The sequence below is a fragment of the Ursus maritimus genome, unplaced genomic scaffold, assembly GCF_017311325.1.
Source record: "Ursus maritimus isolate PB19 unplaced genomic scaffold, ASM1731132v1 scaffold_2, whole genome shotgun sequence".
In the NCBI taxonomy this organism is placed as follows: Eukaryota; Metazoa; Chordata; class Mammalia; order Carnivora; family Ursidae; genus Ursus; species Ursus maritimus.
In genome coordinates this window covers 68,977,726-69,005,489 of record NW_024424452.1, presented here as the reverse complement: position 1 = coordinate 69,005,489, position 27,764 = coordinate 68,977,726, and the positions used below count along the sequence as shown (strand labels likewise).

At 36.9% G+C, this 27,764-nt stretch overlaps 1 protein-coding gene across 7 annotated transcripts in view; it reads right to left on the bottom strand.

Moving 5' to 3' along the window:
- Positions 1–27,764, bottom strand: part of CDC42BPA (CDC42 binding protein kinase alpha) — a 308,490-nt gene that overhangs the window by 78,534 nt on the left and 202,192 nt on the right. For all 7 annotated transcript variants that reach the window (XM_040636100.1, XM_040636097.1, XM_040636098.1 and 4 more), the window contains 3 exons: positions 18,876–19,123; positions 9,680–9,785; positions 880–1,004 (listed from right to left, as the gene is read on the bottom strand). In XM_040636100.1, coding sequence (XP_040492034.1) covers positions 880–1,004; positions 9,680–9,785; positions 18,876–19,123 — 479 coding nt within the window. The remainder of the gene's footprint in view (positions 1–879; positions 1,005–9,679; positions 9,786–18,875; positions 19,124–27,764) is intronic.

The following is a 27,764-nucleotide window of genomic DNA, read 5'->3' as shown; positions in this document are numbered from 1 at the left end:
CCAATTTTATGTAATATGGAGGGTATAAATCTGCAATAAATAGGAAAATGGAAAAAATGCTTAAAGAACCAAAATAAGAGTATGAGAAACTAAAATTCCCACCAAAGGATTGGTCTACAGATACACAAAGAAACTAGTTTTCATATAAATTAAACATGTATGAAGGGCCAAAAAGAATTAAAAAATTGAAAATATAAAAATTAAGAAAATACGTTTTTCTTAGAAAATAAAGTCCCTGTTGGATTCAATTTTCTTTGTGTTTTATAAAAATATACATTTTTATAAATGCCAGAATCATTTAATGAAATAATTAACGTGGAAAGTTACTAAGGTAATTCATTCTACATTGAATCCTAAGAGTTTAAAGAGTAGTTATTAAAATGAAACTGTAACCATGTAAGGTTTTTATGATGACGTGTGCATCGATGTGTTGTAATTATGAAAGAAGGTGATAGCACAACATCTTCAGGTTCAAGATTTTTCTCCAGGCTGCCTCTTTCTTAATCACAAATATAGCAATTTTGGTCTTAGAAAGGAACTCCTATAGCTAGTGAATGAGATTCTTCAGTTCTTTAAAGACCAACGGTCTTAAAATAACATTTTCATTTCTTAGAAATCACAGCTTTCAATGAAACTGTGGAACGCTGACATGGGATACTAGCTGCAGTTGGGGAAAAGAGGAACATAACAGAAGAACCCAAATCAATAATAAATAACAGGTCAGTAATAAACGTATGCTTTTCAGGGAAACTCATTTTTCAAAGCCAAAAAAAAAGAAAAAAAGAGAAAAAAATCATGTTAGTAGCCTTCTGGAATTCATGCCAACTTGACCATATGTCCAAAATCACCCATAAAAACACATTTAAAAAGAGTACTCACCACTGAATTATTTCTGTGATTTGGGCTTCCCAATGTGCAACTGATTCTTTCTTGTCTGCTAGGTCTTTTACCTCTTCTTCTAACTGCTGGTTGCGCATACTTAAGTTCTCATACAAAGTGGTGAGCTGAAAGGCAGTTTTAAGACACTTAAAGACACATCTGTAACTTTTAGGAACAGGAATACAAGGTGCTCAGATGCCTCTTGTTAAATCTAACTCACCATATTCCACTAAAAAACGTTTGTCTTCCTGATTCCTTCTTATGATATACCCTTCTGGTCACTGAATTTGGAAACATCAAATATTCTGAATTCTCCTCTGCCTTTGCTTTTCCCTTACTCCCTACACTGCATTGCTTCCATTTGCGGACATTCTCCAGTTGCCTGAAAACTCCCCAGGTTCCACTGGTAACAACATCTCTTTTTTTTTTCTTGGTCTGTAAATGTCTCCATGTCATCCTCTATTTAATATAACACCTTATAAAGAATTTCAAGCATATACAAAAATGGACAGTATAAGTTAATTCCCAAGAGCCCACAGCCAACTTCAACAATTATCACCTCAATGCCGGTCATTTCATTTGCATCTTGTCTTCTTACCTCTTCCTCCTGAATTACTTTGAAATGAATACCAGACATCTATAATTTTACCCATATACATTTCTGTGTATATCTCTTGCAAATAAGGCTCTTTCAAAAGATAACAGTATTATCATACTTAAAAAATTTAATGAGTTTCCTTATATCACATAGGTAGTAATAGTTCAAATTTCCAGTTACCTCAAAATATCAAAAAGCTTAACAGTTTATTAAATTGAATCATGATACCAACAATTAACCACAGCTTAATGGCTCCTATATCTTTTAAGTCTCTTTTATTTATAGTTCTTAGTCCTTTGGGCCCCTATACTACAATACCAGAGATTAGGTAGTTTAAATATGAAACATTTATTTCTCAGTCTTGAGGCTAGAGAGTCCAAGATCAGATTCAATGTCTGGTGAGGTCTGCTCTTGGTTCACAGATGGTGGTCTTCTAGCTGCGTCCTCACGAGGTGGAAGGTGTGAGGGGGCTCTCCAGGGAGAGTTCTCATAAAGATAATAATCCCACCATAAGGGCTCCACCTCACGACCTAATCACACCTCCCAAAGGCAGCACCTCCTCCTACGATCACATTGGGGGTTAGGTTTCAACACGTGAATTTCAGGGGACACAAACATTCTGTCCATAGCATTCCCCTCCAGTACTTTCATTTTTCTTGTAATTTATTTGTTGAAGAAAACGTGTTTTTTGTCCTGCAGAGTTTTCTACAGTCTGAATTTCTGCTTTCATTTTTGAAAGACATTTTTTGCTGTATAGAACATTCCAGGCAATTACTATCCTCCAGCACTTTGAAAATGTCATTCCTTTTTATTTCCTATTTTGATTCTTTCATGGATTTCATTTTTTTTCTGTTGGGAAGTCAACTTTCAGTTTAACTTTTGTTCATCTGAGTATAATGTGACTTTCTTCTCTGGCTGCTTTTAGGATTTTCTTTGACTGCTGGTTTCAGCAGTTTTTCTATGATGTCTCTAAGTGGGATTTAATATCTATTTATCACCTTTAGGGTTTGTAACATTTCTTGAATTTGTACCTAAATGTTTCTCATAGGTTTTAGAAAATTATGGGCCATTAATTCTTCAAATACTGCTCTGCCACAGTCTCTCTATCCTCTCCATCTGGGGGAGCAAGTATTTGTACATCAGATCTTTTCATTACGTCCCCTTGGTCTTTGTCCTCTTTTATGTACTTCCATCCTCTTTAATCTCTACCCATACTTTAGTCTGAATTTTTTTTACTCATCCACTCTTTTCTTCAGCTCTTTCCAGTCTGCTGTTAAAATCTTCTATTGGGCATTTCAGTTACTTTAGTTTTTACTTCTAGAAGTTTGATCTGACTCTTTTGCATACGTTCCAGCTGTCTGCTGAAATTCTTCATGTCTTCCATTTTCTATCATACAGTTATTATAAAATTTCATTTATGAAAATTCTGACGGGAATCCCTGTGGGCTTGCTTAGACAGACTGCCTAGTTTGTTGGTTTTTTTTTTTTTTTCGTTTTTCTTTCCTTATTTTGTTTTTGGTATTATATTTTTACTCTTGGTTTACAGTGATTTAGTTGTAGCTCCTAGTATGCATGGTAATTGTTTGAATGTATGCCACACATTTTGTATAAATATCTTAGAGGTAATTTGAGGCTCTGTATACTATCTTCCTCCAGAGAGTATTTACCTTTACTTCTGGCAGGCATTAAAAGACTCAAGATAAATCAGGTATTGAGTTACTTGGAGGCTAGGTTTCAGTCAGTGAGAGGTCTCATCTCTTTCTGGTTCACTCTTATTCCTAAAATGTAGCCTTTCAATGAGTCCAACTGAAAGCTTGTATTCATCTCTTCAAACTTGTGGGACTGTGGAATACTGTGCTCAGCTTCCTGGATCCTCAGCTACAGCTTTCATATCAGCAAATGCCTCAAGAGGAAAGGTAGCATTGAGTGCTAGGCTCATCTCTCTGCACTACTCCTCTAAGGATGTCAGTCAGTGATGACAGCTGCCTTCTTATCTCTCCAATGCCTTCCTGCAGGTAAATACTATAGGAAATAGTCCTACCATATTAAGACAATTTTTTGAAAAATCCAGCTCTTGGTGAGGTGGTGGGTATGATATAAGCTAATCTGTCATAATCTGAAGCAAGATAAATATTTGCATTCAATTTTTATTTTATGGCTACAGTTTTTCTCATAAATGGTCTCAATTTGCATTAGTTACTACTATTCCTTCTTGCTTTTTGGAATGTTTATAGAGATACTGTGTTCATTTCTTTTTGATTACTCAATCTGAAGGAGGTGAGTTTTTCCTAGAAGAGTTATTTACAGGTTTGTGGGGATGAGGGGCCAGGTGATGGTTAATTTTCTGTGTTAATCTGACTGGGCCTTAGGGTGCCAACATGCCAGATCAAACATTACCCTGGGTGTGTCTGTGAAGGTGCCTCTGGGTGAGATTAACATTTGAATCAGGAGACTGAATAAAGCAGATTGCCTTCCCTAACACAGGGGGGCCAATCAATCAGCTAAAGGCCTACAGAACAAAAAGGCTGACCCTAGGGAGTGAGATGACTAGGAGGGAACTTCTCCTGCCTAAATGCCTTCAAGCTGGGAGGTTGTTTTTTCCTGTTTCTGTACTCTTATTGAAACAGCAACTCTTCCTGGGTCTCAAGGCCTTTGGACTTGAACTGAAACTATATGGTAGGCTCCCTGGGTCTCTAGACTGCAAACTACAGATCTTGGGACTACTTGTCAGCCTCCAAAATTAGGTGAGCAAATTCCTTACAATAAATGTCTTAACATATATATATATGTGTGTGTGTGTGTGTGTGTGTGTGTATATATATATATATATATACATCTGTGTGTATGTTTGGTTCAGTTTCTAATACAGGCTAAAACCATGTTTTAAGTCAGGGGTCTGCAAACTTTTCAATAAAAAATTAGATAGTACATATTTTTCGCTTTGTGGGCCACACATGGTCTCCATCACATCTTATTCTTCTTAGAAAAGCTTACTTAAAAGTTACATAAAAATTCTTCTTAGTTCGTGGGTCATAAAGAAACAGTCTGAGAGCTGGATCTGGCTACAGGTCACAGTGTGCCAATTCCCCCATTTAAATTGGTCAAGAATGACCCAGGGTTGTTCTCATTTGGTTTTGGCCTGTACTTCTGTTAGACACAGACAGTTTTGGCACAAGTCACAATGCAATTTTATTTCTCCCCCTCTATCAAAGGAGCACAGCTGTAATTTCCTGTTGAACCCTACCTCCAACCTCACTGTCTTCTCAGAAGGTAATGGGGTCCAGAGAAGCTATCAGTGCCAACATACACCCGTACCTGCCCCTTGGGAATGAGGGATTTAAGTTCCGTACCTCAAGATGTACCACTTAACCTCTGAGAAAGTACTTTACCACCTATTTTCTTTTTACAGATTTACTGAGGTATAATTTACATACAATAAAATTTATCCATTACAAGTGTATGGTTCAAGGATTTTTAATAAATTTAAACAGCTGTGAATGATCACCACAGTCCAGTTTTGGTACACTTCCAATAGGAGAAATCTCCCCACTGCTGGTTTGCAGTCAGTCCTGGCTTCCACCCTGAGTTCCAGGCATTGCTGATCTGTTTTCTGTTTCTATACTTTTGCTTTTCCAAGAAATTTAATACCAATGAAATCCTACAACATGTAGTTTTTTTTTTTCTTTCACTCATCACAATATTGAGGTTCAACCACAGTATTGCATGTATCAGAAATCCACTCCTTTTTCCAGCTGAGTGGTATTCTATATACGGGAAATAGTAAACTTCATTTGCTCATTCACTAACTAGTTGATAAGCATTGGTACTGTTCCTAGTTGTTTGCGATTGTGAATAATGATGCTATGAACACTCATACACAAGTCTTTAAAAGGACTATGTTTTCAGCTCTCTTAAATAAATATCTACATGAATTTCTGGGTCACATGGTAAGGGTATGCTTACCTTTTTGAGAACTTTTGAAACTATTTTCTAAAGTGGCTATACCACCACCGGACGCTGCTACAAGCAGTGTATGAGTTTCAGTTCCACCACATCCTTGCCAACAGTTGGTATGGTCACTCTTACTGATTCCACTCATTCTTGAGGGTGTACAACAGTATGTAACTGTGGTTTTAGCTCTCATTTTCCTAATGATATCGAACATCTTTTCACGTGCTTGTCATTCATAGATCTTTCATGAAATGTCTACTCAAAGTTTTTCCCCATTTTTTCACTGGGCTGTTTGCATTATTTCTTATTATTGAGTGTTAAGTTCTTTCTATATTTTGAATGTGTTTCTTATCAGGTAAGTGATTTGCAAATGTTTCCTCCTCATCTGTGTCTGTCTTTTGGTTTTCCTAATGTTGTCTTTAAATTGTGATGAAGTACAGTTTATCATTATCTTTCTCTCGTGGGTTGTACTTTTACTATGTATCTATGAAATCTTTGACTAACCGTAAATCATGAAGGTTTTCTCCTATGATTATCTCTCACATTTCAGTTTATGATTCACTTTGAGCTAATGTTTTTATATGGTAAGAGAATTTAAATTTTTTTTTTTTTTTTTGCACATGGATATCCATGTGTTCCAGCACCATTTGTTGAAAAGATTATCCATCTCCCATTGATCTGCCTTGGCACTTTTGCTGAAAATCGATCGGCCATAAATATGAGGGCTTATTTTTAGACCATTACCCTATGGTTCCATCATGCCAATACTAATAGTAAGTTTCAAAAGACTGTCAGATAAATCCTCTAGTTTTTGTTGCACAAGGCTATTATAGGTCTTTTGTATTCCCAAATAAATTTAAGGATAAGCTTCTCAATTCCAGAGCCTACCAGAATTTTGATAATGTGAATTTACACATTAAAGTAGACTTAAGGTCCTAAAATTCCAAGTCTTTTGACCCATTACAGGGTACATCTCTCCATCTGTTTAGATCTTCCTTCATTAATTTCAGCAATGTTTTGTAGTCAGTTGTTTTTGACAACTGTGTCCACTTGAAATTTTTTTTTCTTGAGAGGATTCGACAGTCTCTTCACGTTGGCATAGACAGAAGTTTATCGTCTGTTTTTGAAAAATTTTTTGCAGATGCAATGTCTTCACTAATTCCTACAACACATTATTTTTGATTATCATTGCTTTTGACAGCCCTCCCAACTAACTGGTGAGTGAGGTCAGCTAGACATTTGCAGGAAGGAGAGGAAATGCAGATTTTGGAAGGTCATGTTACAATAGCTACAAGTAGTTTTAAGTAGACTTGTTTGGTATGAGAGAAATGCTAATCTTTTCATTATTACTGAATGAAAGCATGGACTCTGGAGCTAGCCTGCCTGTGTTCAAATTCCATCTGGCCACTTCCTACTTCTCTGATTAGGAAAGGAGTCTCATCCCTCCCTGCCTCAGTTTCCTCATCTATCAAATGGCAAGAGTAATAGGGTACACCTCACAGAGTTTTTTTGAGGATTAAATGATTTATATAAAGTAATTCAGAAGAGAACCTGCACTTAGCAAATTCTACCCAAGTATCAGTTTAATTTTGCTTGTTTGGGAATGAGAAGATTTTACTATTTGTACCTTGACATATCTGGCTTATAGTATGGAATAGTATAGTATAGAATATGGAAACATGCTCATGACATTTCAAGTGAAAGGCATATTAGAAAATGGAATGCATGTATGACTGCACCTATGTAATAATATTTATACAAACAAAACCTGGAAAGGAATATATAAAATTAAAATAGTTGTTTTGTGGTAACGAGGTCATGGGTAACTTTTATGTAATTTTTATAATTTTGTTTTTTTGTAAATAATAATTTAAGAACAAGATACAAATAACACTTTTCCTTATAGGAAGCCATTTACTTTCACTCCCTAACATACATGGCTAATTTTATTTGCAATAAGTTATCTTTTAATAAAAAGTGAAACTTAACAGGGGCACCTGGGTGGATCAGTCAGTTAAGAGTCTGACTCTTGATTTCAGCTCAGAGCACAATGACCTCAGAGTGATGAGATCAAGCCCCACCCCCCTCTTGGGCTCTGCGCTGGGCATGGAGCCTGCTTAAGATTCTTTTTCTCCCTCTGCCCCCACTCCCCCTCCACATCCAAGCAAGCTCTATGCCTAACGTGGAGCCTGAGTTGGGGCTTGATCTCATGACCCTGAGATCATGACTTGAGCTGAAAGCAAGAGTCCGATGCTTAACTGACTGAGTCACCCAGGCACCCCTTTTTAGTTTTCTTTTAAGTTTTAATTTTTGGAATCTAAAAATGTGAATGTGACAATCTAATCATAGTATTAATTAAATAAATTTCAAAATTAACATAATAGTTGCTTTCTGGCTTCTATACCAGAAGTTCTGCTGAGAAGAAATTCGGCTCTCCTCACTCAGGTTCCAGACACAAGAGTTGGTATAGCAATGGCAAAAGTATTCTTTTGTTATCCCTCTTGATGAAAAAACACAGTTCAAATCAAATCAGAAAATAAATGAACAGAAAGAAAGAGGGAAGATGCTCAGTTAAGGTGAACTGAGAGTTCAGGAGGAAGAGAAGCAAAGGCTGTAAAAGGAACAAAAATAGAGAAGAGACTTAAAAAGCAGCAGAACCCAGATCCAAGACTAACTATTTCCTTGTTATCATTTGTCATTAAATATTTGCCTACCATACGAATTTGCTCTCAAAGTTCTACTCATCCTTCATCATACCTTTCAATTTAGTAAGAAAAGGTGATGTTCTACTTTTATTAACTTAGGAGACAGGTTTTTATTTTTATCCTTTGTGTCTCATCAGAATCAAAAGAGTACTGCTTACAAATTATCTCTAAATGTGTATTTCTGGTGAACTCGGCAGAACTTTATGGTTACTAATGAAATAAAACCAAGGGTGAATACAAGATTTGATCTACAATTTGATTGTTATTTAGTACAATTTTTCTTGAACTATGTATGTTTTTTGCTAGGTAATTTGTTTAGAAACTACATGCAGAGAGGCCCTCTAGAGTTTCATTACATTTCTTACATCGAGGTAACTCTTAACAGAAATTTAAATTCTGTCTAATAGACAAAAATAATGTTTAATTTTATAGTCATATTAGTCAAACACATGAAATAACAATTATGTGGCCTATTGGGATAAAATTCAGATATTGTTAGTTTTATTTTTATGGAAATAACAAGAGTTACATGATAACCTTCATTTACTCTGTCCTTTAAACAAAACATTCACACTACTTACTGTCTCTGGCCACTTCCCACAGTGTCTGTGTACATCACCTCCATAAGACTTTATGAAATGGACAAATGGAGCTGTTTCTCAAATAGTTTTCAAGCAAACAAGCAAAGTCATTATTAAATGTGTAAAGAACCAAACAATCTCTCTTTTATGACTATTTATAGTCATGGTCTTTCAATCTGTCATTAGAATAACTAATAATAGAACAAAATATTTTTACTGGAGGAAAATCCTACAAATCATTATAAAACACAATTACCCAAATGTTCTTAATTAAATATAAGAACACACAATGAAACGTCTGGATAATATTAGGGTTTTTTTTGCTTTTAAACAACTGTTTGTTAAGAACCAACAGAAGAAATGCAGAACGGCAGTTCAAGAAATCTTAGCTACTAAACAGAAAAACATTCCTTTTAAGTATTTGACATTTTGTTCATAAATCTGGCTGAGCCTAAGTTTAATCTTTGGTTCTGCTCTTTACTCAAGCTATAGTGGTTTAGGCAGGGTTGGTTTCTCTGGATTCCTACCTACCAATGATATTATTTCTAGCTCCTAGCAGTTCTTCACCTGAACAGGACATCATAGTTGTCAAAACTTCTCCAGTTCGGCCTAAATGTTTCTGCTCTTGCAAAGGGCCAGCTTAACCCCAACAGCCATGAAAGAGTAAGTGCCAAATATGAGAGGAAAGAGTGAAAAAGAGAATAAATGGAAAGTGAAATAAAGAATAGAGGCTCAAAAAATAAATGTCACAAAGAATAAGATGAGAAAAGCAAAACCCTCTCTCCGGAATTCCTGTACAGACTGTTGTAATGAAAACTCGCCTGTACCTTCCAAGTAACCCTAGTGTATAAGGAGGAATATTAAACCCATTGTGCATCAAATAGAAAATTAGATCTACAATTTCTATCACAGTGCTGAACATCTAGCACGTGCTCAGGGAATATAAATTAGATTGTATCACTCACCTTATCAAGTTCACTTGTCAGTTTTTTATTTTCTTCAGTTAATAATACTTTTTCTCGCTCATACTGCTGTTTGAACTCATTTTCAAATTCTTCCCTTTCACTTTGACTAACACAATTTGAAACAAAAGAAGGAAAAAAAAAAAGGAATGGAATTAGAGTTGCAATAACGGTATCCCCGACTGGCTACTGTACCGTCTGGTTTTATTCTGAAAAGTCACGTATCTTAAATGTGCCAAATCCCAATCTTCACCCTTAAAATTAAAAGTCACAATCACTTTCTTTTAATTAATACACTTGTCTGCCTAACAACATCTACTTTGTTTTCCATTTGAAAATCTGAGAAGACACCTATTTTTGTAGACTTCATGACTGTACTCACCTTATTTGGTTGTGTATGTACCAGAAAGTTTGGGAAAATGAAGAGGTCAGGGAAAGATGGGGACACATGGGCCCCAACACGATTCCTTATACTCAGCTCAAGATTGCTAGCAAACCCTCAGTGAAATTTCCAATAGTTCTCTCAATATATTCAGCCCTTCCTTCCTTCATACCTAATTACCAACCTACCTACACATATGCATATAAACACAACAAATTTAACATTATAAAACTTATTTAAAATCATAGTTCTGAGGGGTACAACTGATTCACCCTTAGAGGTAAACACAGTGCTAAAAGACTTTTTGGAAACCACCTAAGGGAGAAAGGGGAATCAGTTCTCAAACACTGAATTGAAATGCAGATGAAGAGGCTTATATTCTAAACAACAAATGAGTCAATGAAGAAATCAAAGAAATTAAAAAAAAAATACATGGAGACAAATGAAAATGAAAACACAATGGTCCAAAATCTTTGACACAGAAAAAGCAGTTCTAAGAGGGAAATATCCAGTGATACAGGCCAACTCAAGAAATAAGAAGCTCAAATAAACAATCTAACTTTATACTTAAGTTAGAAAAAAAAAAGGCAAATGAAATCCAAGGTGAGTAGAAGAAAGGAAATAATACAGACCAGAGCAGAAATAAATGAAATAGAGATTAAAAAAAAAAAGGAAAAAACCTATAATGAAACCAAAAACTGACTCTTTGAAAAGATAAACAAGACTGATAAACCCTTACCCAGACTCATGAAGAAAAAAGACTCAAATACATAAAACCAGAAACAAAAGAGAACTGACACCACACAAATACAAGAGAATTCTATGAAAAATTATATGCCAACAAATTGGACAAACTAGAAGAAATGGATAAATTCCCAGAAACACACTATCTTCCAAACTGAATCAGGAAGAAACAAAAAATCTGACAGGCCAATTACTAGTAACAAAATTGAATCAGTAATCAAAACACTTCCCCAAAATAAAAGTCCAGGACCAGATGGCTTAGCATGTGAATTCCACCAGACATTTAAAGAAGAGTTAATACCTAACTCTTCTCTGTTATAAAAAATAGAAGAGGACAGAAATTTTCCAAACACATTCTATAAGGCCAGCATTACCCCGATACCAAAACCAAAGACACTACAAAAAAGAGAACTACAGGCCAATACCCCTGATGAACATGGTTATAAAAATGTTCAACAGGGGCGCCTGGGTGGCACAGCGGTTAAGCGTCTGCCTTCGGCTCAGGGCGTGATCCTGGCGTTATGGGATCGAGCCCCGCGTCAGGCTCCTCCACTATGAGCCTGCTTCTTCCTCTCCCACTCCCCCTGCTTGTGTTCCCTCTCTCGCTGGCTGTCTCTATCTCTGTCAAATAAATAAATAAAATCTTAAAAAAAAAAATGTTCAACAAAATAGCAGCAAACCACATTCAACAATACATTAAAAGGATCATTCACCATGATCAAGTAGGATTTAGTCTGGAATGTAAGGATGGTTCCATATACACAAATCAATCAACATCATACACCACATCAAGAAAACGAAGGATAAAAATTGTATAATCATCTCAAAAGATGCAGAAAAAGCATGTGACAAAATTCAACTTTCTATTCATGCTAAGCCCCTCAACAAACTGGATTTAGAGGGAACACACCTCAACATAATAAAGGCCATCTATGAAAACCCCACAGCTAACATCCTCCATAGAGGGAAAAAACTGAGAGCTTTCCCTGTAAGGTCAGAAACAAGACAAAGGGGGCGCCTGGCTCAGTTGTTGAGTGTCTGCCTTTGGCTCAGGGCGTGATCCTGGTGTCTTGGGATCAGGCCTGCATCGGGCTCCCTACTGGGAGCCTGCTTCCTCCTCTCCCACTCCCCCTACTTGTGTTCCCTCTCTCGCTGGCTGTCTCTCTGTCAAATAAATAAATAAAATCTTAGCCAAAAAAAAAAATAAAAAAAGAAACAAGACAAGGATGTCCACTCTTACCACTTTGTTTCAACATAGTACTGGAAGTTGTAGCCACAGCAAACAAAGAAAAAAAAGTACCCAGAAATTGGCAGCATTTCATTAATACACTGATAACAAAGTAGGAGGAGGAGAAATTAAGAAAACAATTGCATTTACAATCACACCAAAAAGAATAAATAAAATAGCTAGTAATAAACTTAACCAAGCTGGTGAAAGACCTGTACTCTGAAAACTATGAATGAAACTGAAGATGATGCAAACAAATGGAAAGACAGTCCATGCTCATGGACTGGAAGAATTAATATTGCTGAAATGTCCATACTAACCAATCTACAGATTCAGTGCAATACCCACGAAAGTGGCAACAGCATTTTTCACAGAACTAGAACATGTAATACTAATATTTGTATGGCACCACAAAAGACCCCAAGCAGCCAAAGCAATCTTGAGGAAGAAGAACAAAGCTGGAGGCATACTACAAGATTTCAAGATATACTACAAAGTTGTAGAAATTAAAGCAGTAACGTACTGACACAAAAATAAACACATGGATCAATGGAACAGAGACCCCAGAAATAAACCCACACATAGATGATCAATTCATCTATGATAAAGGAGGCAGGAATATACAATGGGGAAAAGACAGTCTCCAGTAAATGGTGCTGGGAAAACTGGACAGCCACATGCAAAAGAATGAAACTGGACTACTTTCCCACACCATACATAAAAATAAACTCAAAATGGATTATAGATTAAATGTGAGACCTGATAAAATTCCCAGAAAAGAACACAGGCAGTAATTTCTCTGACATTGGCCACAGCAATATTTTTTTAGATATGCCTCCTAAGACAAGGGAAACAAAAGCAAAAAAAACCCAAAAATAAAAAAAAAAAAAAACTGTTGGGAGTACATCAAAATAAAAAACTTGCACAGTGAAGGAAACCATCATCAAAACTAAAAGGCAACCTACTGAATGGGAGAAGATATTTGCAAATGACATATCCAATAAGGGGTTAATATCCAAAACATACAAAGAACGTACACAAGTCAACACCAAAAAAACCAAGTAATCCAATTAAAAAATGGGACGAGGACCTGAATAGACATTTTTCTAAAGACAACATACAGATGGCCAACAGACACATGAAAAGATGCTTAACATCACTGATCATCAGGGAAATGCAAGTCAAAACCACAATGAGTTATCACCTCACACCTGTCAGAATGGCTAACAATAAAAAAGACAAGAAATAAGTGTTGGCAAGGATGTGGAAAAAAAAAAAGGAACCCTCGTGCACTGTTGGTGGAAACGCAAAATGGTGCAGCCATAGAGGAAAACAGTATGGAGGTGCCTCAAAAAATTAAAAATAGAAACACCATATGATCCAGTAATTCCACTATTGGGTATTTACCTGAGGAAAATGAAAACACTAATTTGAAAAGATATATGCACCGTTATGTTTACTGCAGCATTATTTACAAAGCGAAGATATGGAAGCAACCTAAGTGCCCATCAATAGGCAAATGGATAAGGACGATGTGGTATATACACACACAACGGGCTATTACACAGCTGTAAAAAGGGATGAGATCTGGGGCGCCTGGGTGGCACAGCGGTTAAGCGTCTGCCTTCGGCTCAGGGCGTGATCCCGGCGATATGGGATCGAGCCCCACATCAGGCTCTTCTGCTATGAGCCTGCTTCTTCCTCTCCCACTCCCCCTGCTTGTGTTCCCTCTCTCGCTGGCTGTCTCTATCTCTGTCAAATAAATAAATAAAATCTTTAAAAAAAGAAAAAAAAGGGATGAGATCTTGCCATTTGTGGTAACATGAATGGGCGTAAAGGGTATTAAGCCAAGTGAAAGAAGCCAGACCTAGAAAGACAAACAACATATGATTTCATTCACATGTAGAATCTAAGAAACAAAACAAAGGAACAAACAAATGAAAAGCGGAATCAGACCCATAAACACAGAGAACTGATGATTGCCGGAAGGGGCGTGGAGGATGGGCAAAATGGGCCAGGCAGAGTGGGAGGTGCAGGATTCCAGTTACGGAATGAATAAGACATAGAAATAAAAGGCACAGCCTAGGGAATAGAGTCAATGATACTGAAATGGCCATACAGTGATGGTAGCTACACTGCTGAGAACAGCATAACCTGTAGAGAAGGTGAATCACCATGTTCTACACCTGAAACTAAGGTAACACTGTGTGTCAACTTACACTCAATAAAAAAAAAATTTTTTTTAAAGAGGCTTATATCTTAGCAGTAACTGAAATTCAGCGTGGATCTGTTCTGGGTAATTTCATATGGTTGATTTCAAGTCAACAAAGAACTTAAATAATGGCTAATTTTATTTTATTTTTTTTTAAGATTTTATTTATTTATTTGACAGAAAGATAGCCAGTGAGAGAGGGAACACAGGCAGGGGGAGTGAGAGAGGAAGAAGCAGGCTCCCAGCGGAGGAGCCTGATGTGGGGCTCGATCCCAGGACTCCGGGATCATGCCCTGAGCCGAAAGCAGACGCTTAACGACTGAGCCACCCAGGCGCCCCTTAAGTAATGGCTAATTTTAAACACGTAATCTTAAAAACCTCTTACATCACTATATTAGCGAATATAAATGAAATTATAATCTAAATTATAAATTCTGGGAAAACAGATCATCCTGTGTACGGGCAAACATGCACTTTAAAAAAATTATCAAAAGTCAAAAGTTAGTTATGTTTGCATCCCAATGTTTATAGAGAATGTTCACAATGGCCAAAATATGGGAAGAGCCCAGATGTCCATCGATGGATGAATGGATAAAGAAGATGTGTGTACACACACACACACACACACACACACACACACAAACAGGAATATTACTCACCCATCAGAAAGAAATGAAATCTTGCTGTCTGCAATGATGTGGATGGAGTTGGAGTGTATTATTATACTAAGCAAAATAAGTCAGTCAGAGGAAGACAAATACCATATGATTTCACTAATATGTGGAATTTAAGAAACAAAACAGAGGATCATAGGGCAAAGGAAGAAAAAATAAAAGATGAAAACAGAGGAGACAAACCATAAGAGACTGTTAATTAGACTGATGGTTGCTGGAGGGGAGAGGGTGGGGGGAAGGGGTAGCTGGGTGATGGGCATTAAGGAGGGCACGTGATGTGATGAGCACTGGGTGTTACATGCAACTGATGAATCACTGACCTCTACCTCTGAAACTAGTGATACGCTATATGTTAACTAACTTGAATTTAAATGAAATTTTAAAAATCATCTTTCTTGATTCAGAAGCAACTCCAAATAACAAACAACGACAAAAACTTGAAAAATTACCACGAAGCCTTTCAGAAAAATATGTACACAAATAAACGGAGTAAAATTTCTATGTAAAACTCTTCTTGTTTTTTCCTACCAGCACTAAACAAAGCTGAAGTCTCTTTCATACGCAAACAAAACGCACAAGCAATGTCATGCTTCGTTTGCCAATTCCCTGCCTTTCTATTCACAGGGAACCATCTGGAAGCCTTGATAGGGTGTTCTGTACCCACTCTCTCATCGCCTGTTTCTCACCACGCAAAATCTGGCTTCTGCCACGCCACCACCTCAAAAAGCTGTTCTCTCACAACTGGCCACGGTCCCGTTCCCACATCCAATCTACCCGCCACCTCTGACACCATCGCCCATTTCCTCCCTCTTGAAATGCCACCTTCTCTTGGCTTCAGTGATGCCACACTCTCTGATTTCTAGCCTCCATCTCTGTCCTTGTGGACTCCCCTCTTTCTGTCCTTCCCGTAAATGCCAATGCTCCCGGGTACTCCGTTCCAGAGCCCAACTTCTCTGTCTGCACCCTTCCCCTGAGCGGGCTCTGCACCACCTGAATCCAATTACCTGTTATGCTGATGAAGTCCGAATTTAATCAGAAGCTTTTCTGGGCTTGCTTACACTGCTGACTTGGTATCTCCACAAAGATGTCTCACCAAGCACCTCAAATTCACCATGCCCAGCTCAGGAGAGCTCCACACATAAACAAGGTCCTACCACCCTATTACCTTCCTCATACATTCTGCTTTCTCTTCTCTTTCTCTAGGTGAAAAGCACAGCTCAGCCCAAACCCTCCGCTTATACAACTGTTCAAGTATCCGGTTTCTGTACTGTTCTCTACCTGTTGGATAATTCCTATCAGATTACAAACATGGTGTTATCTCTCCTATCTAAAAACAGAAACAAAAGGCAAAATGACTTCTTTTGAGATCAATTTCCCCTCCAGCTACTGCTTCCTTGCACTGTTTTGCTTTTAAGAGATTCCAACTACTATTCTGTTTCTGCTCTCCAAGTCTTGGCTCCCACGGTGGGGTTTTTTGCCCTCTAGTTCCACTGAAATTGTTCTTATCAAAGTTACCAATGAGGCTCATATTGTTAAATTCAACTGTCACTGTTTGGACCTCATCTTACTTGATTCAGACCGCATCTCATGTAACATGTAGACAGATTTGATATGCTTTTATCACATGGCTTCCAGGACACCAAATCGGCCTGGTCTTCTTCCTATCATTCTTGGCTGTCCTCTTTGCTGTTTCTTCCTCATTTCCAAACTCCTAAAGACCCCAGGAGCACCCCAGGGTTCGGTGCTGGACCTCTTTTCTATCTCTATCAATCACTAAGTGATCTCACAGAGTCTCACTGTTTTAAATACCATGTGAATGATTAAATACTCCCAGGATTTTATCTCTGGGCCTAAAATCCAGGCTGATCTATTCAATGGCCTACTTGACATCTCCACGTGGGTGTCTAATAGGCACCTCAAACATAACCTGTTTAAAACGAGCTCCCGGTGACATCCCTATCCCAGACGTGCTTCCCCTGCACTGCTCCTCTCTAAATGGTAACTACAATCTCCTAACTGCTAAGGCCCAGAACCTCAGTATCATCCTTGATTCTTCCTCTTCCTTTCTCACTCCGTATCTAGTCCACCAGCAGAAACCAGTGTCTTTACTTTTAAGGAGTATCAGAATTCCAACACGTCTTACCACCACTTCTGCCTCTACCCTCGGCCAACCCACCACCCTCTTGGGCCTGGACTACTGTGATAGCCTTCTTAATCATTTCCATGCTTTTCTCTCATCGGAGTCAGACTGTTCTTAACCCAGTAGTCAGCGTAACCCTGTTAAAACACAACCCAGCATTAGTCAATTTTCCACTCAAAATCCTGCAGTACATCCCTGCCATGGTGTTATTCAGAGCAAATAACCAGAAGTTACCTGCCACAAAGCCTTGCGCCATCTGGCCCGGGTCCCTCTCATACTCCTCTCCTACTATGCTGTCCCCTTAAGTCTACCATGGCCATATTGGCCTCCTTATTATTATTTTTAATAGACTTTATTTTTTAGAAAAGTTTTAGGTTCATAGCAGAGATTTCCCACGGACCCCTGCCCCAAACACGGGTACAGCCTCTCCACAACAGCACCCCCACCAGAGCGGGCCATGTGCTTCCTCAGTGAACTTGCAGCAGACACATTGCCATCACTCCAACTCCACAGCTTATGTCAGGGTTTGGGCATGTGTTCAACGACACGCACCTACCTCACAGCATCGTGCAGAGTATACGCTGGCTGCCCTGGACAGCCTCCTAGACACCTCCATCCCCCCCGAGCCCCCACAACCACTGATCTTTATACTGTCTCCATGGTTTTGCCTTGTTATTTTTTTTAACAGACCGTTTGTGTAGAGCGTTCTCCTACGTCTGTAGAGATGCCTCCCTACTTTCTTCAGCCCTTACTTCAATTACCTCCTCAGCATAATTTCCCCAGACCAGTCTCTACAGACAATTTAATCACCCCCTCAATGCTTCATGGCCCCGTCCTGTGCTGTATTTTTTGTTCTTGGCATTTATCATAACCTAATATATTCTATATTTTATTTACTCGGTTTATAGCCTTTTACCTAAGTAAAGGAAAGCTCCGTAAGGACAGAGACTTTCTTTTTGTCTACCCACCACAATGTTCCCAGGGCCTCTAATAGTGCTTTACCCACCATGGGTCCTAAAAAACTTTTTGTTGAATGAATAGACTAAACCAAATAAACTTCGGCTTCCAACAGAAGTTGAGAATGACTATAGCATGTATTCAGCTGCCTAAAATCCAGAAACAGGAGCATCACTAGCAATTTCTCACATCGGGCCATATGGCACCTGGTTTCTGGCTGAGATCTTCTGAGCCCACACGCTTCCCTCCACCTTCACGGTCAGCACCTACAGTCCTACTCATCTCTCACGGCCAGGTTCCTACCTGCCATCTGCTCCCCTGAGTCCCACTCCACACAGAAGAGCGATCTTTCAAAACCACGACTACCACCCTGTCACCTGCTTTCAATGGCCTCCGCATGAAGTCCAAACTCCTTGCCCTCCTTCATGATCTTGCCTCTACTTCCCTCTGCAGACCCACTTCTCACCCTCTCATCTGTCTTTCTACGGCTCCACCATCGGGAACAGCCTTAGTCTTCTCAATGTGTCATGCTCCCCTTTACCTCTCCATCTTAGCACATCTGCTACTCTGTCTGGACACTCTTCCATAGTTAGATAATTTCTTATTTCTTTGGTCTTAACTGAGATATTTTGTCCAAAACACCCAGACATACTGAAGTTACCTTTTGTGCCCCTGCCTTTTGCCTGTACTTACACGATCCCATTTGCTGGCCAGTCAAGCTGTAGTATAATTTCCTGTTTACCGATCTGGGCTTTGGCTCCTTAGGACTGGGGTATGTGAACTGCCCGTGTCTCTGCAGCCGCTGACACACAACAGGCATTCATGAAATATTTATTAGAGGAGTAAATAACTTGATTCTTACCTCTCTCTCCTGTTTTTTTCCAATTTGTCTTTCAAAATCATAATTTCCTTGTTGAGAGCAAGTTGTTGGCCTTCTGAATCATGAAGTTCTTTCTTCAGATTTTTAATTTCATTTGCATGTATTCCTTCTCTTTTAGACAATTCTTCTTCATAAAAGATACTTTTCTTTTCTAAATCAGTCTTTAGTTTGGTTATCTCTTGCTGATGTTCTATGCTGCACAGTCCTGGTGAGTAACTAATCTGTTTTTGCTATAGAAGTAATAACAAAAAATTGGTTCATCTCTAAGAATAATAAAATATCAAATAACTTCTTTCTATAATACAAAGAACTGTTCATATAGCTGAGTATTATTTTTGTATATTATCACATCAACAATACTTTCTTTATTAAGGCTATTTACCTTTTGTCAGCCATATGTCGCAAACACTTTTCTCAGTATGTATTCCCTTTTTGTGCTGTGTTTTACAGCCTTCTTTACACCAAGATTATACACTTATCTGTAATTTCTGCTCACAGTTATGTAATTATTTGTTTATATTTAAATTTCTAATGTAGACACAACTATTGTTGGTGTATAGAGTCAGAAAAAATCTAACTGCATCCTATTTCTGATATAGAACCAATAAAGGATTATAAGTATGTTTGTGTCTTTAGAAGATTAAATGGGGGTAGAAAATGACAGAGCTAGAATGTACAAAAAGGAAAGAGAGGTGGCTTCTCCAATGGTCTGGGGAGAAAGACAAAGGTCTAAATCAAACGTCTTCACATCCACTAGAAAAAATGATAGGTTTCTTGGCATTTAGGTAGGGCATTAGGGATGAGAAATTTAGTTGGAAGCCAACTTCTTAGAAATTTGGATGAAATATAATCTCACTAATAAGGTGCAAGGAAAACACAAAGTCCAAAGCTTCTTTTGGACAGTGGCTAAAGGGTGAGCAGAAACATATGGAGATTATGCCTGTAAGACCTCCTGAGCTTTGGAACTTTTCCATTTACTTTGCTATATGCTATCTATTTTCCCAGGAGATCAACGATAAACTTTTAAAACCCAAAGAACCTATGGCTCTGTTTAGTGACAACAAGGAATCATGCTCTGGAGGACACTGTGTCCTTTTTTGAAAACAGTATTAAGGGCTGAAAAACTATTAAAAGAAGTTGATTTAAAGTTGAAAGAAAACTATCCTTACTTCTTCACACTTAAGTCATATACTTAAAAAAACAAAACAAAACAAAACACCAAAAACCAGAGACATCAATGGGGCTGGAGAACTGTGTCTGGGGTGTCCACTGTATTATTTAACCAATTGCTAAAGCAGCACTGATGGTGTGCCTACCGCACACGGGACTCAGACTGTCCAGCATTTGGGGGCAGCCTGGCAAACAGCGCTCGCTGGAACCAGGAAGAGCCACAGAGAGTCCAACTCTGGCTCATGCGTCTCCAGAAAAATGAGGCCTAAATCGACATCAGTGGTCCTGACCACTTACCTCTACGGCTCTTTCATTTTTTTTCATCACCTAAAGAAGAATTTTAGTTTGCTGTTCTGGTTCGTATAGTTTGGCTATTGGGAAAGCAGCAGCATGCACTGACTTTCAAGCAGAAGAGACCCTGATATCAAAACCTAACAAAGATACCACCAGAACGAGTCATAGATTCAAGTCACTTGCTGATAAGGATGTAAAGAAAGTCAAATAAAATACTGATAAAATCAAACCATATGTAAAAAAGAACAATCTACCCCAAAAGAACAGGTCTTACTGCAGGTATTGAAGGTAATTTAATACTAGTAAACCTGTTAATAAATGTACAAAGATGGCATTATTTAATGGATTAAATGAAAATAAATGCATACGATAATCTCAGTAGGTGCCCATGCCCAAAACTATCTGAGAAAATCCAACACCCGTTCCAAATACTACTCTGAGTCCCACAATCAAACAAAACAAAAAACAGTAAAGTGATTCTCCTTTACCCATTTTCCAGCTATCAGACAAAATAATACCTACTGGTGAAACACCAGAAATACATGCAAGAGATTGAGGAATAATCACAAAAAGGGTGTCTGCCATTACTTCTTACTTCGTATTAGTTTTTAGATATTCTGTCTGAGCAAGTAACATGAGCAGTAGTTACAAGAAATGAATATTAGAAAGAAAAGTGATAAAAACCACTAAATTTCCATAAAATTGTTTGCCCATGAAATGTAAATAAATCCACTAAAAAGTGTTACAACTGATAAAGCTGTGTAAACCAACTACAGGTAAGATAAACACAAATCAACAATACTTCTGGGGAGCGGAACGGGCAATAATAAAACAGTAAAAAATTTCATTGTTAATAGCAAAAATAATCAAGAAAAATTATCAGAAACTAATACACGCACATGAGGAATAACAATAGTGAGTAACTTTTCTGAAGTATATGAAGACAGCATAAGTCTTTATAAAAGACAAAAAAGAAAGCCTTCAAACAATACAGAAAAATACCTACTACTTGAAAGATTAAATGGATAGGTATTGAATATTTCTCAAGTTATATTCCTTGTAAATATAACAAAACCAATATAGGTGATGGCACACAGGTGTTCCTTGTACATAGGAAAAATACACTTGTAAAAATGCCAAAGAAAATCCTGGGGGGGAAAAAGGAGTAACGAGGGAGAGAGAAGAATGTTCTTTTCAGATATTAAAACATACTATACAAATCTTTAATAAAGTCTCAGTGTAATTGAGCTCCATCCCCAAATAATTTTATTCAATATATCAGACGTCTTCAATCACAGAGGAAGGCAATGATTAGCTAATGGAATTGGAACCGCCAATTCAGCAACAAAAGAACAAAACGAATCTCACAACATCCCATCTAGCAAAACAAATTCCAAGTAAGTTAGATTTAAATATATTTAGAAGTATATAGAAGTATAATTGACTAGAATTAAATATTTTGAAACCCAATGGAAACATCCAGGAAAGGCAGAATTACATACTTAACAAACTCTGAGAAAAGGACAAGCTAAGCTTTGAAGCAATAAAAGAAACACTAAGGAAAATAAGAACAAACCTCCTTTGATTTGAAAAGGAAGACCAAAATTAAAGGGCAAAAGACAAATGAATAGTTGTGGAAAAATGGAAGATAAAGTATCATTTTCGCTATGCAAAGAGTTTATATGAATCATAAGAGACACGTTCAGACTCTAAAATTAAAAAGCCAAATAACTTTAAGGAATAATTCACAAAGAAAAAATATGATTAATAAACAGTCTACTACTAAGACAAGAAACGCCTCTTACACTTGCAACAATTTGTGGTCTGCATCTTGTGCCTTAAAGTGACCTGACAATTTCATTTCTAGGTATCTGTTCTAAGAAATATCAAAAAAGCAATGCACAAAAGCGTTCATCGTAATGACAGTGTTGAAAAGTGAAACATAAATATTCAATAGTAGAGAACTGGATTAAGTGGACATCCCTCTATAATCATTAAAATTATGTGACAGTTACGTAATGAGCGTAAACGCTTGTATCACAATTTCATGTGAAAAATACATGTGTTAAGGGTTGAATGTGTCCCTCCAAAATTCATGTTAAAGCACTAACCACCAGTACCTCAGAATGTGATATTTTAAAATATGGTCTCAAATACTGCATGATCTGACTTATATGTGGAATCTAAAAAAGTCAAACTCTTAGGAGCAGAGGGTAAAAATGGTAGTTGCCAAGGGGGGAGCAGAGGAAATGGGAGAATGTTGGTGAACGGGTATAAAAATTTCACACAGGTAGGGTAAGTTCTGGAGATCTAAGGTAAAACAGGGTGACTAAAGTTAACAATACCATATTGTATACTTGAAATTTCTAAGAGGGTTGATCTGAACTGTTCTCAGCCAAAAAAGAAAAAAAGAAAAAGAAAAAAAGATAACTAAGTGACAGCATGAGGGGCATGTTAACTAGTTTGTTGTGGTACATATTTCACAACATACACATATATCTAGACATCACATTTTATACCTTAAATATATACAATTTAATATAATTTGTCAATTATATCTCAGTAAGGTTGGAAAAAAAGAAAATAAAGGTAGGGTCTTTACAGAGGTAGTTGACTTAAAATGAGGTCATTAGGGTGGGCCCTATGCCAATATAACTATGTCCTTATAAAAAGAAGAAATTTGGACTCACAGTCTTGCACACGGAGAAGGCAGAGATCCAGGTGAAACATTAGCCAAGGAATGCAACCATTAGAAGCCAACCCCCCAACACTGATTTCAGACATCTAGTTGCAATAATTGAGACAATAAATTCCAGTTTCTTAGGCCACCTCTTGTAGCAAATGATAAGAACTGAAAAGTTTTTTTTTTAAAGCAGCCTTACCGAGACATTATTCACATACCACACTATTCACCCATTTAAAGTGTACAATTCAATGGTTTATAGTTAATTTTAAGTAGTAAAATACATGTACCATAAAATTGTGCCATTTTAACCATTTTAAGTGTGGGATTCAGTAAGTATTAATTACATTCAGAATGTTGCACAACCACGACCGCTATGTATTTCCAAAATTTTTCATTATCCCAAAAAGAAATTCTCTAACCATTCAAGAATAACTCCCCATTACCCACTCTACCTGGCCCCTGGTAACCTCGATTCTACTTTTTATCTCAATGAATTTGCCTATCCCAGATATTTCATGCAAGCAGAATCGTACAGTTGTTCGTTTTGTCTGGCATCTTTCACTTAGCATAAAGTTTTCAAGATTCATCCATGTTGGACCAGGTATCAGAGAGTCACTCCTTTTGATGGCTGAGTGATACTCCATTGTATGTAAAAACCACATTCTGCTTCTATATCTGTTGATGGACACTTGAGCTGTTTCTACCTTTTGGCTACTGTAATAATGTTTCAAAGAACACTGGGGTAAAAAGTATCTGGTTGAGTCCCTGCTTATAATTCTTCAGGGTACAGACGTAGGAGTTGAATTGCTGGGTCATGTGGTAACTATGTTTACCTTTTGGAGGAACCACCAAGCTGTTTTCACATCCTTGCAAACACTTGCATTGTTCCTCCCCCACCCCCCAACAATCCATTTTAGCTATCCTAGTAGGTATGGAGTGATATCTCGAGGTTTTAACTTCATTTCCCTAATGACTAATGATGTTGAACATCTTTTTGTGGGCTTATGGGCTATTAAAATATCCTCTTTGGAGAAATGTCCATTCAAGTTACTTGCCCAATTTTTGGTTGGGTAGTTTGTCTTTTCGTTGTTCAATTTGTAGGGCTTGTCTATATTTTCTGGTTATCAAACTCTTACCAGATACTTGATTTGAAAATAATTTCTTCCATTTCCTTAAAAATGTCCTTTGATGCACTGCACACAAGTTTTTATTTTGATGAAGTCCAATTTATTAAAAATTTTTTTTCTTTATGCTTTCAGTGTCATCGTTAAGAATCCATGCCATGGTCATGAATATTTACCCCAACGTTTTCTTCTAAGAGTTCTATGCTTATAGATTTTATATTTAGGTTGATCCATTTTGAGTAAATTGTTTTATATGATATGAGCTAGGGGCCCAAATTTGTTTGCATGTAGAAATACAGTTGTCCTGGCACATAAATTGAAGGGACTGTTCTTTCCTCACTGAACAGATTTAATACGATGTCAAAAGTCACTTAGCCATAGATGCAAAAGTTCACTTCTTGAGTCTGAAGTGGCTTGTGTTTCTATTCTTCTGCCAGTACCACACTCTTTCTGTTACTTTAACTTTGTAGTAACTTTTGAAACTGGTAAGTTTGAGTCCTCCAGTTCTATTTTTCTTTTTCACCACTGTTTGGTTGCTTGGGGCCACTTGCAATTCCGTATGAATTTCAGGATTATGTTTTCCACTTCTGCAAAAGGGGCTGTTGGAATTTTGCTAGGATTGTGATGAACCTGTATATCACTTTGGGTAACATGGACATCTAAACAATATTAAGTCGTCCTAACCATACATGTGGGATGTCTTCCCATTTACTTATGTCTCCTTAAATAACTTTCAGCAATGTTCTGTAATTTTCATTATATAAGCCTTAAACCTTCCTGATTAAATTTATTCCAAGGAACTCTATTCTTTTAGCTCCTATCGTAACTGAAATCGCTTTCACAATTTCCTCTGTGGATTGTTCACTGCTGGCATACAGGAACACAACTACTTACACATGTTGGCTCTTGCAACCCTGGTGTTGTTTTCTAATTATTGAGTTTTAAAAGTTCTTTGTATAGTTTGCATAACAATCTTTCATTGGATAGGTCTGTAGTTTTTCACAGTCTGTGTCTCATCTTTTCATTCTCTTCGCAGTGTCTTGCAGAGCAGAAATGTTTACTTTCAATGGAGTCTAGCGTATCAATTCTTTATTTCATGAATTGTGCCTTTGGTGCTGTATGTAAGAAGTCACTGTCCTAGGTGATCTAGATCTTCTATGTAATCTCCTGGGAGTGTTACAATTTCATGTTTTTCATTTAGGTCTCTGATCCATTTTGAGTTCATTTTTGTAAAGGGTGTAAGTTCTATGTCTAGATTCATTCACTCATTCATTTGGTATGTGGATGTCTAGTTGTTCAGCACCATTTGTTGAAAAGACAATCTTTACTCCATTATATTGCCTCTATCCATTTGTTAAAAATAACTTATCTGTATATTCATTTGCCAGTACCACATGGTCTTGATTACTGCAGGTTGATGGTAAATACTAAAGTCAGGTAGTGTCAGTCTTCCAACTATGTTCTTTTCCTTCAGTATGGTATTGGCTATTCTAGGTCTTTTGTTTCTCCAGATAAACTTCAGGTTTAGTTTGATGAAATCCACAAAAGGACTTGCTGGGATTTTGACTGGGAATGCATTAAATCTACAGATCAAGATGGGAAGAACTGAATCTTAATGATATTGAATCATCCTATCCATGAACATGGAATATCTCCATTTATTTAGTTCTTCTTTGATTTCTTTTGTCAGCGTTTTGTAGTTTTCCCCATGTAGCTCTTATGCATATTTTATTATAATTATACCTAAGTATTTCAATTTTATGGGTACTAATATTAATAGTATTGAGTTTTAAATGTCAAATTCCACTTGTTCATGGCGGTTATACAGGAAAGTGTCTGGCTTTTGTAGTATTAACCTTGTATCCTGCAACCTTCCTATAATGGCTTATTAATTCCAGTTGTTTTGTCAACTTTTTTGATTCTCAATATAGATGATCATGTCATCCCTGAACAGACAGTTTTACATCTTCCTTCACAATCTGTATACCTCTTAAATTGTCTTGTCTTACTACATTAGCTAGGATATCCAATACAATGTTGAAAGGCAGTGGTGAAAGGTACATCTTCACCATGCTCTTGACCTAGTGGGAAAGTGTCAAGTTTCTCACAAGTATGATGTTAGCTTATTTTCTGTTAAGATATTCTTTATCAGGTTTAGAAATTTATTGACAGTTTTAATCTTGAATAGATGTTGGATTCTATCAGATTTTTTTTTTGCATGAGATGATCATGTGATCTTTATTTTTTAGTCTATTGATGTGATACATGTTATTCATTGATTTTTGAATGTTGAACCAGCCTTGCGTACATGGGATAGAAATCCCAGTAGGGCATGGTGTGTAATTCTTATTACATATTGTTGGAATCAATTTATTAATATTTGGTTGGGGATTTTTGCATCTACGTCTATAAGACATGTTGGTCTGTGGCTCTTTTTTCATGCCTTTGTCCAGTTTTAGTATTAGTGTAATACAGGTGTCATAGAATGACTTAGTAAATATTCCCTCTGCTTCTGTTTTCTGAAAGAGATTGTAGAAAATTAGTATGACTTCTTCCTGACATGTTGTATAGTAATCACCAGTGAACATATCTGGGCCCGGTGCTTTTCTGGAAGGTTATTATTGATCCAATTTCTTTAATAGAATCCTTTTCAGATTATTTATTTCTTCTGTCATCTTTGGCAGCATGTGTCTTTCAAGGAACTGGTCCATTTCATCTAGGTTATCAAATTTGTGTGCACAAAGTTATTAACAGGATTCCTTTATTTTTGATGTACATGGGATATGCTGGGATGTTCCTTCTTTGATTTCTAATATTAGTAGTGTCTTCTCTCTTTTTTTGTTTTTGGTTTTATCTGTATTTTATTTTATAAAGGAGTTAATATAGCAGAAAGCACAGTATGCCAAATAGAGTAAGCACATTCTTTGCAAAAAGATTTACTACAGAAAAGAGAAGAAAACTGTAACGAGAAACTATAGTGTCAAGAGAAATGCAAATGTATGAAATAATTTAAACTATTATCTACAGGTAATCCCCTACTTTTCAAGTATCCAGGAAAGTTATTAAATTTACATAAAGTACTCACCCCTATGCTTATAAATTTGAAAATCTGAAAGACAATTTTACTGGAAAAATGAAAGTGAACCAAACTGTCTCAAAATGAATGAAAAATAAAATAAAGTATTAATAAAGCTACAGTATAACAAAGAACATGTTACAGAAGAATTCTTTCAAATTTCAAAAAGTTTATTTCCATGAGCACAAAAAAAGGGAAAGCTTCACTTTATATAAAGTTAATATAACTCTGAAACAAAACCCAACCAAAAGAGCATACAAGTAATAAAACCACAGACTCATCTCAGTATAAATTTAACAAAAAAACTTAATAAAATGTTAATCCTAATCCATTGCTGTATTGAAATTCTACCATTATATGAGCAACTGATTCCCAGAATGTAAGAACAGTTTAATGCTGGAAGGCTTGTTAATAAAATTACTCTCAAAAACAGATGAAAGGGATCTCTTTTTTTCTTAATTAGCCTGACAAAAGACTTACTGATTTTACTATCTTTTCAAAGAATAAGCTTTGATTTCATT